Source organism: Rhinoderma darwinii, chromosome 2 (genome assembly GCF_050947455.1).
Source record: "Rhinoderma darwinii isolate aRhiDar2 chromosome 2, aRhiDar2.hap1, whole genome shotgun sequence".
Classification (NCBI taxonomy): Eukaryota; Metazoa; Chordata; class Amphibia; order Anura; family Rhinodermatidae; genus Rhinoderma; species Rhinoderma darwinii.
The window spans coordinates 291,926,868-291,939,066 of record NC_134688.1 but is presented as its reverse complement, the minus strand read 5'-3'; the positions used below and the strand labels follow the sequence as shown (position 1 = coordinate 291,939,066).

Sequence of the window (12,199 nt, the reverse complement as noted above, 5' to 3'; positions counted from 1 at the left end):
GCTGCGTTGCCTAGTGCCGGCGTTATTCCTGCTCATCAAAAAAAAGCATGCAGAAATGCTGCATAGACGCGAACCAATCACTGCTTTGTTCTAACACAGAGTATTCTAACAAGCTCGACGATTGGCAGCCTGTCCCGAACGCGAATGGCGGAAGTTTTGTATGGGCGTGGTTATGTGCGGCGGGGAAACGGTTTGAAGACAAGCCCCGCCCAGTTTCCGGGTTTGAGCTGCCTATTTGTTACTGAGGGTCGTTATTACCGGTGCTAAGCCGCAGGTGATATTACTGTGTATGGTTTACGTTATGGCGGTCTTATCTGTAGTCATAGAGCACTGACATCGCTTCTGCTTTTCTGTGGCGTCGGCCATATGCTCTTATGCTATGTTACTGATCTTGTAGTGTTAACGCAGGAGGAAAGTTTGCCATTGCCGTAAATTGGAGTTTTAAAAAGTCACATTTAATTGGGCCATGCTATGGTTATGTCCACCATGTTTATGTCGTTTTGGTTTTTCCACCCACACTGACTTTACTATACGTTGTCTTTATTAATGTCCAGCTCCATAGATCACAATGGCGGCTCAGGATAGATACAAAGACTCGGGGTTCCAGCAGCTCAGTAGGACGGGTATGTGATCCTTTCTTTTTATATTCCTGGTATGATGGCCATGCCCTCAGTTTTGTCTATTTAGGCTGATAAATCTTGGTTTTATTGTGTTGCAGCATGTGGACTTTCGCATGGGATCAGTTCTCCCTACACAGAGTGGCAGACTCCTCAAGTGTCAGGAAAAGCTCTTACTAGAATTGCTGTATCTCACGGAACCCAGAAAGATGCAAGTCTGCCTGATGGAATCTCTGCTTCTGAATATGTTGCTGGTGAGTTATGAGGCACTCCTTCTTAAAGAGAACCGTATAGCATGTAATGGGCAGGGCTGCACAAACCTTGGGGCTCTTTAAAAAGTTTTACTATCCTCTTTGGTTATTTAGCTATCGGTGCCGTTATATTTGGTGGCCGATATGGAAATAACTGACTGAACTGTCTGGGGCGTGTAATTGGCAAGGGGACGAGTAACATCGCTGTGACGTAGTCTAATCGGCTATGAACGGTGTCGCAGCAAGAGCTGGAGAGAACACGCACACACACACGCACAGCTCCGCAGCTGAAGATACTCCCGCCGCCATGGAACAGAAGAAGCATTCACCTACTTCTCCTGTTCTGTGGCGGAGCTGCACTCGTGTGCATGCACACTCTCCTCTCTCCAGCTCTTGCTGTGACACTGTCAGTAGCTGATTGGACAGTGTCACAGCGATGTTACACTCCCCCTTGCCAAGTACACGCCCTATTGACAGTTCTGGGGGTTATTTACATAACGGGCACTAAATTTAACCCCTTCCCCCTGCTGGCATTCTGGGCCCTAATGTCCAAGCCATTTTTTAGATTTTTCCATTGTCACATTCGAAGAGCTGTAACTTTTTTATTTTTGCGTCGGCATAGCTGTATAAGGTCTTGTTTTTTGCGGGACGACTTGCAGTTTTTATTGGTACCATTTGAGAGTAGATGCGACTTTTTGATCACTTTCTATCACATTTTTTTTAAGTCAGGATTAACAGAAAACAGCAATTTTTCCATTGTTTTTTATTTTATTTTTTACGGCGTTCACAGTGCGGGTTAAATAATGTAACAGCTTTATAGTCGGGGTCGTTACGGACGCGGCGATACCAAATATGTGTAACTTTTTTGCTTTATTGTAGTTTTTTTTAATAGTAAAGCATTTTGTAAGGGGAAAAGCTGGGTTTTTCATTTTTTTTTTTTCACTTTTTTTTTAAATTAACTTTATTAAACTTTTTTTACTTTTTTACTAGTCCCACTAGGGGACTTCCCTATCCTCCGATCGCTATTATAATACACTGCAATACTTTTGTATTGCAGTGTATTACTGCCTGTCCGTTTAAAACGGACAGGCATCTGCTAGGTCATGCCTGCGGCATGATCTAGCAGGCATTCGCTGCAGGCAGACCTGGGGGTCTTTATTAGACCCCCGGCTGCCATAGAAGACACAGACACTCGGCGATTTTATCGCCGGGTGTCAGTGAGATGAGAGGGAGCTCCCTCCCTCTCTCCAAAACCACTCAGATGCGGTGCTCGCTATTGTGCACCGCATCTGAAGGGTTAAACAGGTGAGATCGATACTAATATCGATCTCACCCGGCAGAGCAGGGACGCCCCCAGCCCTCAGCTGCTTCTGGCAGCTGACAGCAGGGAGATTTCACGGCTCCCTGCTCTGTTTACTTTATTCTAATGCAGCGACGTAGTTTGGCGGCGCTCTAGAATAAAGCCCACTAATGACCGCCGTAAAAAGACGTATCGGCGGTCATTAAGGGGTTAACGCCACCGATATCTAAATAATGGAGGAAGATAGGAAAACTTTTTATACTCAGACAGGGTTTGTACAGCCCTGTCCATTAATTATATGGTGCACTCAGCTGCACATGTATGGGCAGGAGAAAGGTTCTCTTTAAAGGGATAGTCCCAACTGGACAACACTTGTCTATATGTCCCCCATCTCAGGACCCCTCCCCCCTTCTATTAGCTATAGCAAAGAGCCAGTGCAAATAGCGGCTCTTACTCTGGTAGACTTGAATTGACCAAGTATTACATGGGTGTCCGTTTGTATTTCTCCTACGCTATTCCATACCTCAAAAAAGGCATATTTTGGCCTCAGTCGGGAAAATAGAGGCCTATGGACATGTTTAGCGTGTGCTCCAAAAGCTTTCCTGGTCTACACGATAAACGTAGGGTAGAAACATTGTGAATGGTTTTAGCCTTCGTTATGTTTTTACTGGAATTGCATAGTTCAATAGTCTTACTGCTCTTACAGTAAGGACTCCCTTTCTATGTTTGTTTATATTTCGCTACGCATGCAAAATTAAAAAGTAGTAGTATGAGGGCTGTGTTTTGTGGGGTAAGCTGTAGTTTTTATTGGTACCATTTTGGGGTGTATATATAACTTTTTTGTTCACTTTTGAGGGGGGGGAGGGTAAGGTGACCAGAAGACAGCAATTCTGGCGTGGTGTTTTTTTGTGGCTATCCCCCATTAGGGTTAAATACATTTATATTAGAATAGGTTGACCTTTTACGGAAGTGGCGACACTAAGCTTTTTCTGGTCTACACGATAAACGTAGGGCAGAAACCTTGTCAATGGTTATAGCCTTAGTTATATTTTTACTGGAATTGCAGAGAGTTCCATAGTCTCACTGCTCTTACAGTAAAGACTTTCTTTCTATGTTTGTGTAGAAACCTTCTTTCCACTAGACGTAGAGGATGCCCCCTTGTTATAGTTAGTCCTGGGTATAAATAGATCATGAGGGAGATCTCTGTGTTGACCTTTGATATATTTATACAAAATTATTAACCCTCTGCCTAATTTTCATAATCTTTCTGGGTACTGCAGTTCACCCATTCCATTTATTACTTTGGTTGCCCGCCTTTGAACACGTTCAACTCTACTATGTCGGTCTTGTGCACTGGTGCCCAAAACTGCACATAATGGGGCAGATTTTCGATTCAAAATGCACCATATTCCTGACTCGAATTAAGCCGGAATTCTGGTACACATGCCCTGCTTTAAATTTATTAACTGATTTAGACACTTTTTGCATCTTGTTTTACAAGGGGGATATGGTCTAGCAAATATGTGCCACCGTGCCACAGAATTGTGCAAACTAAGCCAATTAACAGGTTGTATAAGGAAGAGAAAAGTGACTTACGTGTCTAGCAAGATTCGCCAAACTTATACAGCATTCACTTCTAGGGTATGTTCATATAGGGGAGAGAAGCTGCATATAAGTGCACAGCTTATCTGTCCTGAAACCCGCAGGGAATTCCACCCGAAAAAAAACCCACAAAATTGTGGTGCAGGTTTTCGGGTAGAATCTCTGGTGCGGAAACCGTGCTAGAAAAAAAACGTACTACCTGGGCATTGTCATAGTGTTGCGTCCCTCTGTTCTCTGTTCACCCCGGCCTCCTGGGATGATGATTCAGTCCATGTGACAGGGTTCCGTTGTTCTTGACGGAACCAATAGCGCCGTTGACTGTGCTATTGATTCCATCAAAACTACGGAACCCTGTCACAATGGTGACAGACGGAAACCATTAGCAACGTTTCCGTCACCATTGAGTTCAATGGTGAGGGAAACGGAAGCTTAGGTTTCCGTTTGCCTTTCCGTTGAGGAGTTAACCCGACGGAAACCTCCGACGGAACCCCTCAACGGAAGGGCAACAGTGATGTCAATAGGCCCTAAGGCCCCATGCACCCGACCATAAAAATCGACCGTAATTGCGGACCGCCATTACCGACCCATTCACTTCTATTGTACATGGACACCTTCCCGTTTATATACAGGAAGGTGTCCGGGCCGTGGAAGTGTACCACAAAAGATTGGACATGTCTTATCTTTTGCTTTTTACGGGCCGTGCTCCCATACTTTGTATGGGAGCACGGGCCGAAAAATGTGGCCGGCCGTGCCCGCAATCGCAGCCCGTGATTACGGGAGAGGCCGTGTGCATGGGGCCTTACCCAGTATTTTTCCATTTAGTATGTAATGGTGACGTGTATTTTCCCCCCACTGGTGCATAACCTTACATTTATCGGTGCTAAACCTCATTTGCCACTACTCTGGCCAAACCTCCAGCTTTTGCAGATCCATTTGTAAAAGAATACTGTCCTCCTTTTGTGTTAAATATTTTTCTAGATGATACTAAACAGTGTAAACTAATTATTATACTGTGCATTCATTGTGCAAGGTCATTATCAAATCTATCAAAGTATAGGGCCCAAAACTGACCACTGTTGTAAATCACTAGTAACGGTGACCCAAATTTGGGATGTGCCATTCACCCCTCAATGGCCAGCCTATTTTAGACGTTAATGACCAAGCTATTGCGTTTTACCATCGTCTCCTTCCAAGAGCTATAACTTTTTTTTTTTTTTTGCGTCAAAATAGCTGTATAAGGTCTTGTTTTTTAGTGGGACAAGTTGTTTTTTAATAGCACCATTTTGGGGTACATATAATTTATTGATTAAGGCCCCATGCACACGACCGTGCCCGCAATCACGGCCCGCGATTGCTGGCACGGCCGGCCGCCGACTGACAGCCGCATTTTCGGGCCGTCCTCCCATACAAAGTATGGGAGCACGGCCCGCAAAATGCAAAAGAACGGCCATGTTCCATAATTCCCAGAACATTTCCACGGCACGGACACCCTTCCGTAGTGCTGCGGAAAGGTGTCCGCGTTCAATGAAAGTGAACGGGTTCGTTTTTTCGGACCGCAATTGAGGTCCGCAAAAACAGAGGTTTTTTACGGTCGTGTGCATGGGGCCTAACTTTTTTGGGGGGTAATGGAAAAAAAACCATACATTTCGCCACTTTTTTTTTGTCTCAGATTTACGCCGTTTACTGTGTGGTATAAATAACATAATAACTTTATTCAGTGGGTCATTACAATTGTGGCGATACCAAATTTATATAGATTTTGTATGTTTTACTGCTTTTACACAGTAAAAACCCTTTTTTTTTCAAAATTATTTGTTTTTGTGTTGCCATGTTTTAAGAGCCATAATTTGTTTTCTTTTTACGCCGATGCAGCTGTATGAGGGCTTGTTTTTTTGCGGGACGGCTTCTAGTTTTTATTGGTACCATTTTGGAGTACATGTGACTTTTTGATCACTTTTTATCACATTCTTTTGAAGGCAGGATGAACAGAAAACAGCAATTCTGACATTGTTTTTTATTTTATTTTTTACGGCGTTTACCTTGTGGGTTAAATAACGTAATCTCTTTATATGTGGGGTCTTTCCGGATGCGGCAATACAAAAAATGTGTAATTATTTTTTGTTTTTTTCATATTAAAGTATTTTATAAAGGGGGTTTAAGGGAGGTCTCTGTCTGCCTTGAAAATGTAATGTAATTGTTCTCGTGAATTGCTTATTTGATGTTTGGAATATGTATCACCACATACGTCTTTTCTTTCTGTCATATATGATGGTGCCTGGGGGGTTAGGGGAGGGTTTTGTTTTGTACTGTATCATTTTGAATCTTCAATAAAAAAAATATCTGATTTAAGAAAAAAAAAAGTATTTTATAAGGGAAATGTGGGTTTTTCATTATTAACTTTATTAAACTTTTTGATAACTTTTATTTTTAGTCCCACTAGGGGACTTCACTATGCGATCTTTTAATCGCTCTTATAATACACTATAATACTTCTGTATTGCAGCGCAGTATTCCCGGTCGGTGTAAAACAGACAGGCAGGTGCTAGGTCATGCCTCAGGCATGGGATTAGCAGGCATGCACTACAGGCAGACCTGGGGGCCTTTGTTAGGCCCCCGGCTGCCATAGAAGCCATTGGCACCCTACGATTGCAATTGCAGGGTACCGATGGGTTGAGGGAGGGAGCACACTCCCTCCAAAACCACTTGGATGTGGCGCTCGCTATTGAGCGTTGCATCTAAGGGGTTAAACGGGTGAAATCGATGTTGAAATCGATCCCACCCGTTAGTGCAGGTGTCCGGCTGTCTTTAGACCGCCCGACACCCGCTTTAGCCGGCAAAGGACACCCGTGCCGGGCTTGTGTCAGCGCCGTGAAAAGGAGGCGCTCTGGCATAAGTACCATTAACGGCCGCCGTGAAAAGGCGTATTGGTCGTTAAGGGGATAATAACCACCCTCTGTTACTGAGCCAGTTACTTAACCACTTAGGCCCCATGCACATGACCGTAGATTTCGTCCAGAATTACTGTCTTCAACTACGGACATATTCATTTCTATTGACCACGGACACCTTACCATATATTTGCGGGTAGGTGTCTGGGCCGTAGAAAGCCTCCGCAAAAGATAGGACCTGTCCTATTTTTTGCTTTTTACGAACTGTGCTCCCAAACTTTATAGGTGAGCATGGGCTGTGTCCGTGCCCGTAATAGCGGACCGTGATTTCGGGCACGGCTGTGTGCATGAGGCGTTACCCAGGTCCAGTCTAGAACTTACCTCTTCATAGAAGCTGATCAGATAAGTTTGACAGGACCAATAGCTCATAAACCCATCCTGATATGGAGTTATAAATTTATTTTCATTGAGATACTCCAGGATAGCATCCCTTAGAAAGCCTTCAAATGTTTTGCCCACAATAGAGGTTAAACTTACAGGCCCATAGTTTCTGCGTTCACTCTGAATATTCGCACCACTTTTGCCATGTGCCAGTCTTGTGGACCAGACCACATCATTATAGAATACTTTAAAGGGGTTTTGCAGTAATCCTCATTTATCACCTATCCACAGGAATAGAGCAGTGGCCAAGCATGCATGATAGCTCAGTGGTTGAAGCCCAGCGACAGTGGCAGAAGGTAGGACGGGGATCAGGGGGCGTCCTACCTTTGGAACCCGCACCTATCGGACACTTATGGTATATCCTGTGGATATACCATAAATTTCCGAGATGGAGATACAATGTTTATGGAGAATTTGCATAAATTTGCTTTCTCCTCCGTACCCTCCATAATTTCTCCCTCGTGACTTTTTAAAGGTCCCACGCGTTTAACCTTTTTACTGCTTATATAATTGAAGAAACTTTTTAGGGTGAATTCAGATTTTCAGTGCAGATTCTGCATTAAAAATCTGCAGCAATTTTTACAGTACAATACATGTGGATGAGGTTTTGAAAGCCCAAGCCACATGTAAAAATCTGTATGAAATTGAGGGAATGCTGCAGATTTTCAAATACCCTTTTGCCATTTTTCCCCTAAAGTAATGTAAAAAATAAAAAAAGTTAACAAAATTGGTATCGCTGCATCCGTAAAAGTCTGAACTATTATAGTATAACGTTATTTAACGTGCACGGTGAACGCCATAAAAAATAAACCGCCAAAATCGCTGTTTTTTTGGTCAACTTGGCTCTCAATAAAAATGTAATAAGTGATCAAAAAGTTGTACGTACCAAAAAATGGTACAGTTAAAAACTGCAGCTCGTCCCGCAAAAATAAGCCCTCACACTGCTCAATCTGTAAAAAAAAAAAAAAAAAATGATGGCTCTCCGAATGTGGCAACACAAAACGTTATTTTTTTACGTTTTTTCTTTCATCAATAAAGGTAGTAAAATATAAAAAAAACTATAGAAATTTGGTATCACCGTAATCGTGTTGAGCCGCCGAATAAATGTTATTGTTTTTACCGCACATAAAGTCGTAAAAATGAAACCTAAAAAACTATTGAGGAATCGCAGTTTTTTTTCAGTTTCCCAGTACATTATGTGAAACTTTAAATGGTACCAAAAGAAACCAACTCCTCCCGCAAAAGATAAGCCTGCTCATACCACTCCATTGACGGAAAAATAAAAAAGTTATGGCTCTTCGAATGCGGGCAGTGAAAAACGAAAATGAAAAATAAAAAAATGGCTCAGTCCCGGAGGGGTTAAAAAAAATGGTCAAAAAAGACCTGGTTCTTACAATAACAAGGTTACTAGTGGCAAGTTTTTTACTGGCTAGCCTGCTAACCACACCTATTTTACTGACCTACCCACTAACCACAGGTGTGCATAGAAAAATGCCAATGTTGCCCATTAATAGGCATAAACGGAACCTGTGGTTAGTGGGTACGTCAGTAAAAATGTGTGGTTAGCAGGCTAGCCAGTAAAAAACTTTCCGCTAGGAACCTTATTGTAACTACCAGGTGTTTTTTGACAAATTCTTTCATATCTATAACCACCAGTGACTTAAATGGAAGATCACGGTCATTATATAGCAGTAAGGAGCAGTGTAGCTGAGAATTCAGCACTGGGGTTAGAAAATGTTACCCGGAAGCTGCAGTACATCTGTGTGTTTCTCACTCTGCGCCTCCCTCTGCTTAGGCTTGTATCGGTAGCTCCTGCTCCCCTTTCCCTAGACTTCCTTTCGCAGGCAGTAAAGAGGACACCCCTACTTACTGCAGTACGTCAATTCTGCTCTGTAACTAGGGACAGAATTTGCTAATTGGGGTGGACAGCTGATTACAGGAAGGGAGCCACCTAGTGGCAGTAGTTTCACAGAATTTTCATGAATAAAACTTTAACAGTAAGTAAAATAGAAACGTGATATGTCAAGTATAATATTAGATTAGCATTAGTTGCATGAAAAGTGTACATTTAACTCTATATGAAATTCTCTGGAAACAGTCTTATTTCTAATGAAAAATATCAGTTTTCCAGAAACCTTGTTGCACCATATACTGTTCCAACTAATTTGTTATCTATCGCCTGACAGATCTTTAAATTTTAGGGCATCCGTAAGTTGCATTACTAAAGTAGAGATATCGCCGATTGAAAGACAGGGGCCTTCACATGAGCACCCTCGACCAATAAGGAGTATAGAGAGGGATTTAAAATCTTGCTTTGTATGTTTTCTGCTATTCCTAAGTCTTAGGCCAGATGTGATGTTGGTGCGGATTTACCTCAGATTTCACCCGTTTGAAGTGAAAATCTGCAAAAGAATTGACATGCTGCGGATTTGAAAATCCACAGAACGCCTTGAATTCTGCACGGATTATTTTCTGCCGCATGTAGCTGGGGATTTGAAAACCATATTTGCATATATTGTATTGTAAATTGACTTGAATTTTTTTATGTCCTTATGTCCAGCATGACCGTGAATGGTTCTGTCAGGCCTCAATTATACTCTTATTGCATGCACCCTATGCAGCAAATTGCCACAATGTCTGTAGGACTGTTTTGAACTTCTGAGGTGTGACGATATTACTACTTGTCATGTGCTTCTCAAGTGGAGAGCTGAGACAGCCATGATGTTGAACGCAAAACTTGGCCCTCTCATGGGTTCGAGAATCACAATTGAGACGTCCATAATTAAATACACTTGTGAATTTGATTTGTCTGTCTACTTTTTGTTGTCTTTGAACTACCATAAATATTATATATACCCTGATATAATTTAAAGTTACTAATTACATGAGGTATATTTTCAAGTTATTATTTGGCCAACTAATTTATTTATTTTTCTTTCGTAGATTTTTACAATTCCAGTGGTAGTATGTCCTTTCAGCCAATCAGAAGTCAGGTCACCATTCCAACAGCGCACGTTGTGCCTTCTACTGTGGCAACCTCTTTAAGTAACATACGAATATATGACAGAGCTGGGCTTTCCACAGAATCGGCTGTACACACCTTTGTAACGTCGGCAAACCCTTCCCCAATTGAAGACACTAGAAAGTTCGAAATGCCCAATATTGAACCTACCATGAACCAGTCTGCTTTCTTAAATACCATTTACACAGATGGTAGAACTGACTTCCCTACTGCAATGCTCAACAGAGATGTTGAGCCATACAAGGCTCTTCCTGAAAGCAAGGAAATTGGGGGAGTGGAGCTAACTAACAGAGCTAGATATCAGTCTTCCCATCTGCAAAGTCAGGGTTGGCGGCCAGATTCATATAGCACACAGCCAGCAGTAGAATATAGCTCATGGAAACTGCAACAACAGTATGCAGACGACTTCAGAATGAAGATGGAGAAACTGCAGGTAACTTTAATGTACAGTATGTGTGGTGTTCTACCGGTGTGCCTATATCTCTTCCTGTATGTCTCACTTCTGTCAAATGTCTTACAGCTTGTGAGGGACTATTCTCCAGCTCCAGTGTATTCTTCTGGACTTCATCCGATTCCAAATGAGTGGGAACGTGTTGTGAAGGCTAGCGACAACATTCTACTAGAAAAGGAGATGATGTTGGAAAGGTAGGAGAGGACATAGTAAATGAGGTTGGTATGCCTGGGCGGGGTTCAGTATATGGGTTATGTATAGTAGCCACGTACCATCTGTAGCTGTAATACAGATGCAAAAATGTGCCCGTATTATGCACGTGTGAAACTGGGCGAAAGTAAAATCGACACTGATTTAACTTTTTGTCCATGAAGGTGTTGTAGGTTATTTCCCATTCCCACCTCTCCACCTTCCCTAGGGATTGGTGCCTTTTTTTTTTTACTTGCCTGTACACTTGGAAAGACTGGTTTCCACATCACTGTAGACACTTTGAAACAGGGTCGACCGGTCAGGATCCAGACTGACCTTTTCACGGCAGTTGCTTTTTTGAACCACCAGGGTGGTATAGGAGTGGGGCAATTCTGTTGGAATCGTCTAAGATCCTACTGTGGGCGGAGTAGCATATTCCAGTGCTGTTGGTTCTCCACATACCAGTTGTGGGCAATTGGGACACAGATTCCGCTGTGAGAGACTAGATCCGTGAAAATGGTCTCATCACCCAAAGGTATTTCATCAACTGTACCACAGGTGGGGCTACCCGCATGTGGATCTATTTGCATTCCATCTCAACCACATCTTAAGTGGCAAGGGCACAGGATTTTAAGGCCATTGCAGTTGACACTCTGGTCACTCCATGGAGACAGTTTTCTCTTTCCTGCATCTCTTCTTTCCACTTCCATTCTAGCCGAGAGTACTCAAGAGGGAATGTGTTCCTACGATTCTGGTGACTCTGTACTGTCCATGCCGGACCTGGTATGCAGACCTAATCTACCTTCTTGTAAATGCGTCTTGGAGTCTTCAGCTCCTTCCTGACCGCCTTTCCCAAGGTTTGCTGTTCTACCCTTCTCAGATTCTTTTAACTGGATGACTGTTGAAGTCGGGGTTCTGATGGCCTGGGTCTTTCTGAGCTAGTCATCCAGACGATGTTAAAGGACCCATCTCCGGAGTCAGCCAAGGTGTACCATCGTATGTGAAAGACTTATTTTTGCTGGTGGGAACGCAATAATTTCCATCAAATAAAATGTTCCATGCCTAGGGTTCTGTCCTTCTCGCAATTGGGCCTTAACCAGCGACTTCGTTTATCCTTCCCTAAAGGGGTTAGGTATCTGCTCTCTCCATTCTTTTTCAGAGAACTTTTGGCTTTTCGTTCTCCGGCAAAGACTTTTCTTTGGCCTGGGGAGGCTCATGTGGTCCCCCCTTTCAGACATCCCATTGAGTCTTGGAATCTTAATTTGGTCCTCGGGCTCTTCAGGTGGCGCCTTTTCAATACCTCAATCCGACGTGTTGTGTTCTCCCTTCTTTTTGTCCCTCCCGATCTCATCTGAGGGAGCGGACTTTTACATTGCCTTGATTTGGTAAGAGCAGTCCAAGTCTGTCTGGCTGAGACTGAGTCTTCGGCCCTCCGCTT

The 12,199-nt window shown here is 43.0% G+C and overlaps 1 protein-coding gene across 2 annotated transcripts in view; it reads left to right on the top strand.

The window, feature by feature from the left end:
- CEP85 (centrosomal protein 85) overlaps positions 1–12,199 on the top strand; it is a 65,734-nt gene continuing 53,535 nt past the window's right edge. Inside the window, exons 1-5 of one of the 2 annotated variants that reach the window (XM_075850579.1) lie at positions 1–274; positions 555–623; positions 719–871; positions 10,043–10,554; positions 10,642–10,766. In XM_075850579.1, the coding sequence (XP_075706694.1) occupies positions 569–623; positions 719–871; positions 10,043–10,554; positions 10,642–10,766 (845 nt within the window). In that variant the 5' untranslated portion in view covers positions 1–274; positions 555–568. Of the gene's footprint in view, positions 275–554; positions 624–718; positions 872–7,334; positions 7,396–10,042; positions 10,555–10,641; positions 10,767–12,199 lie in introns of those variants that run through there. The other variant, XM_075850580.1, reaches the window with a different exon arrangement.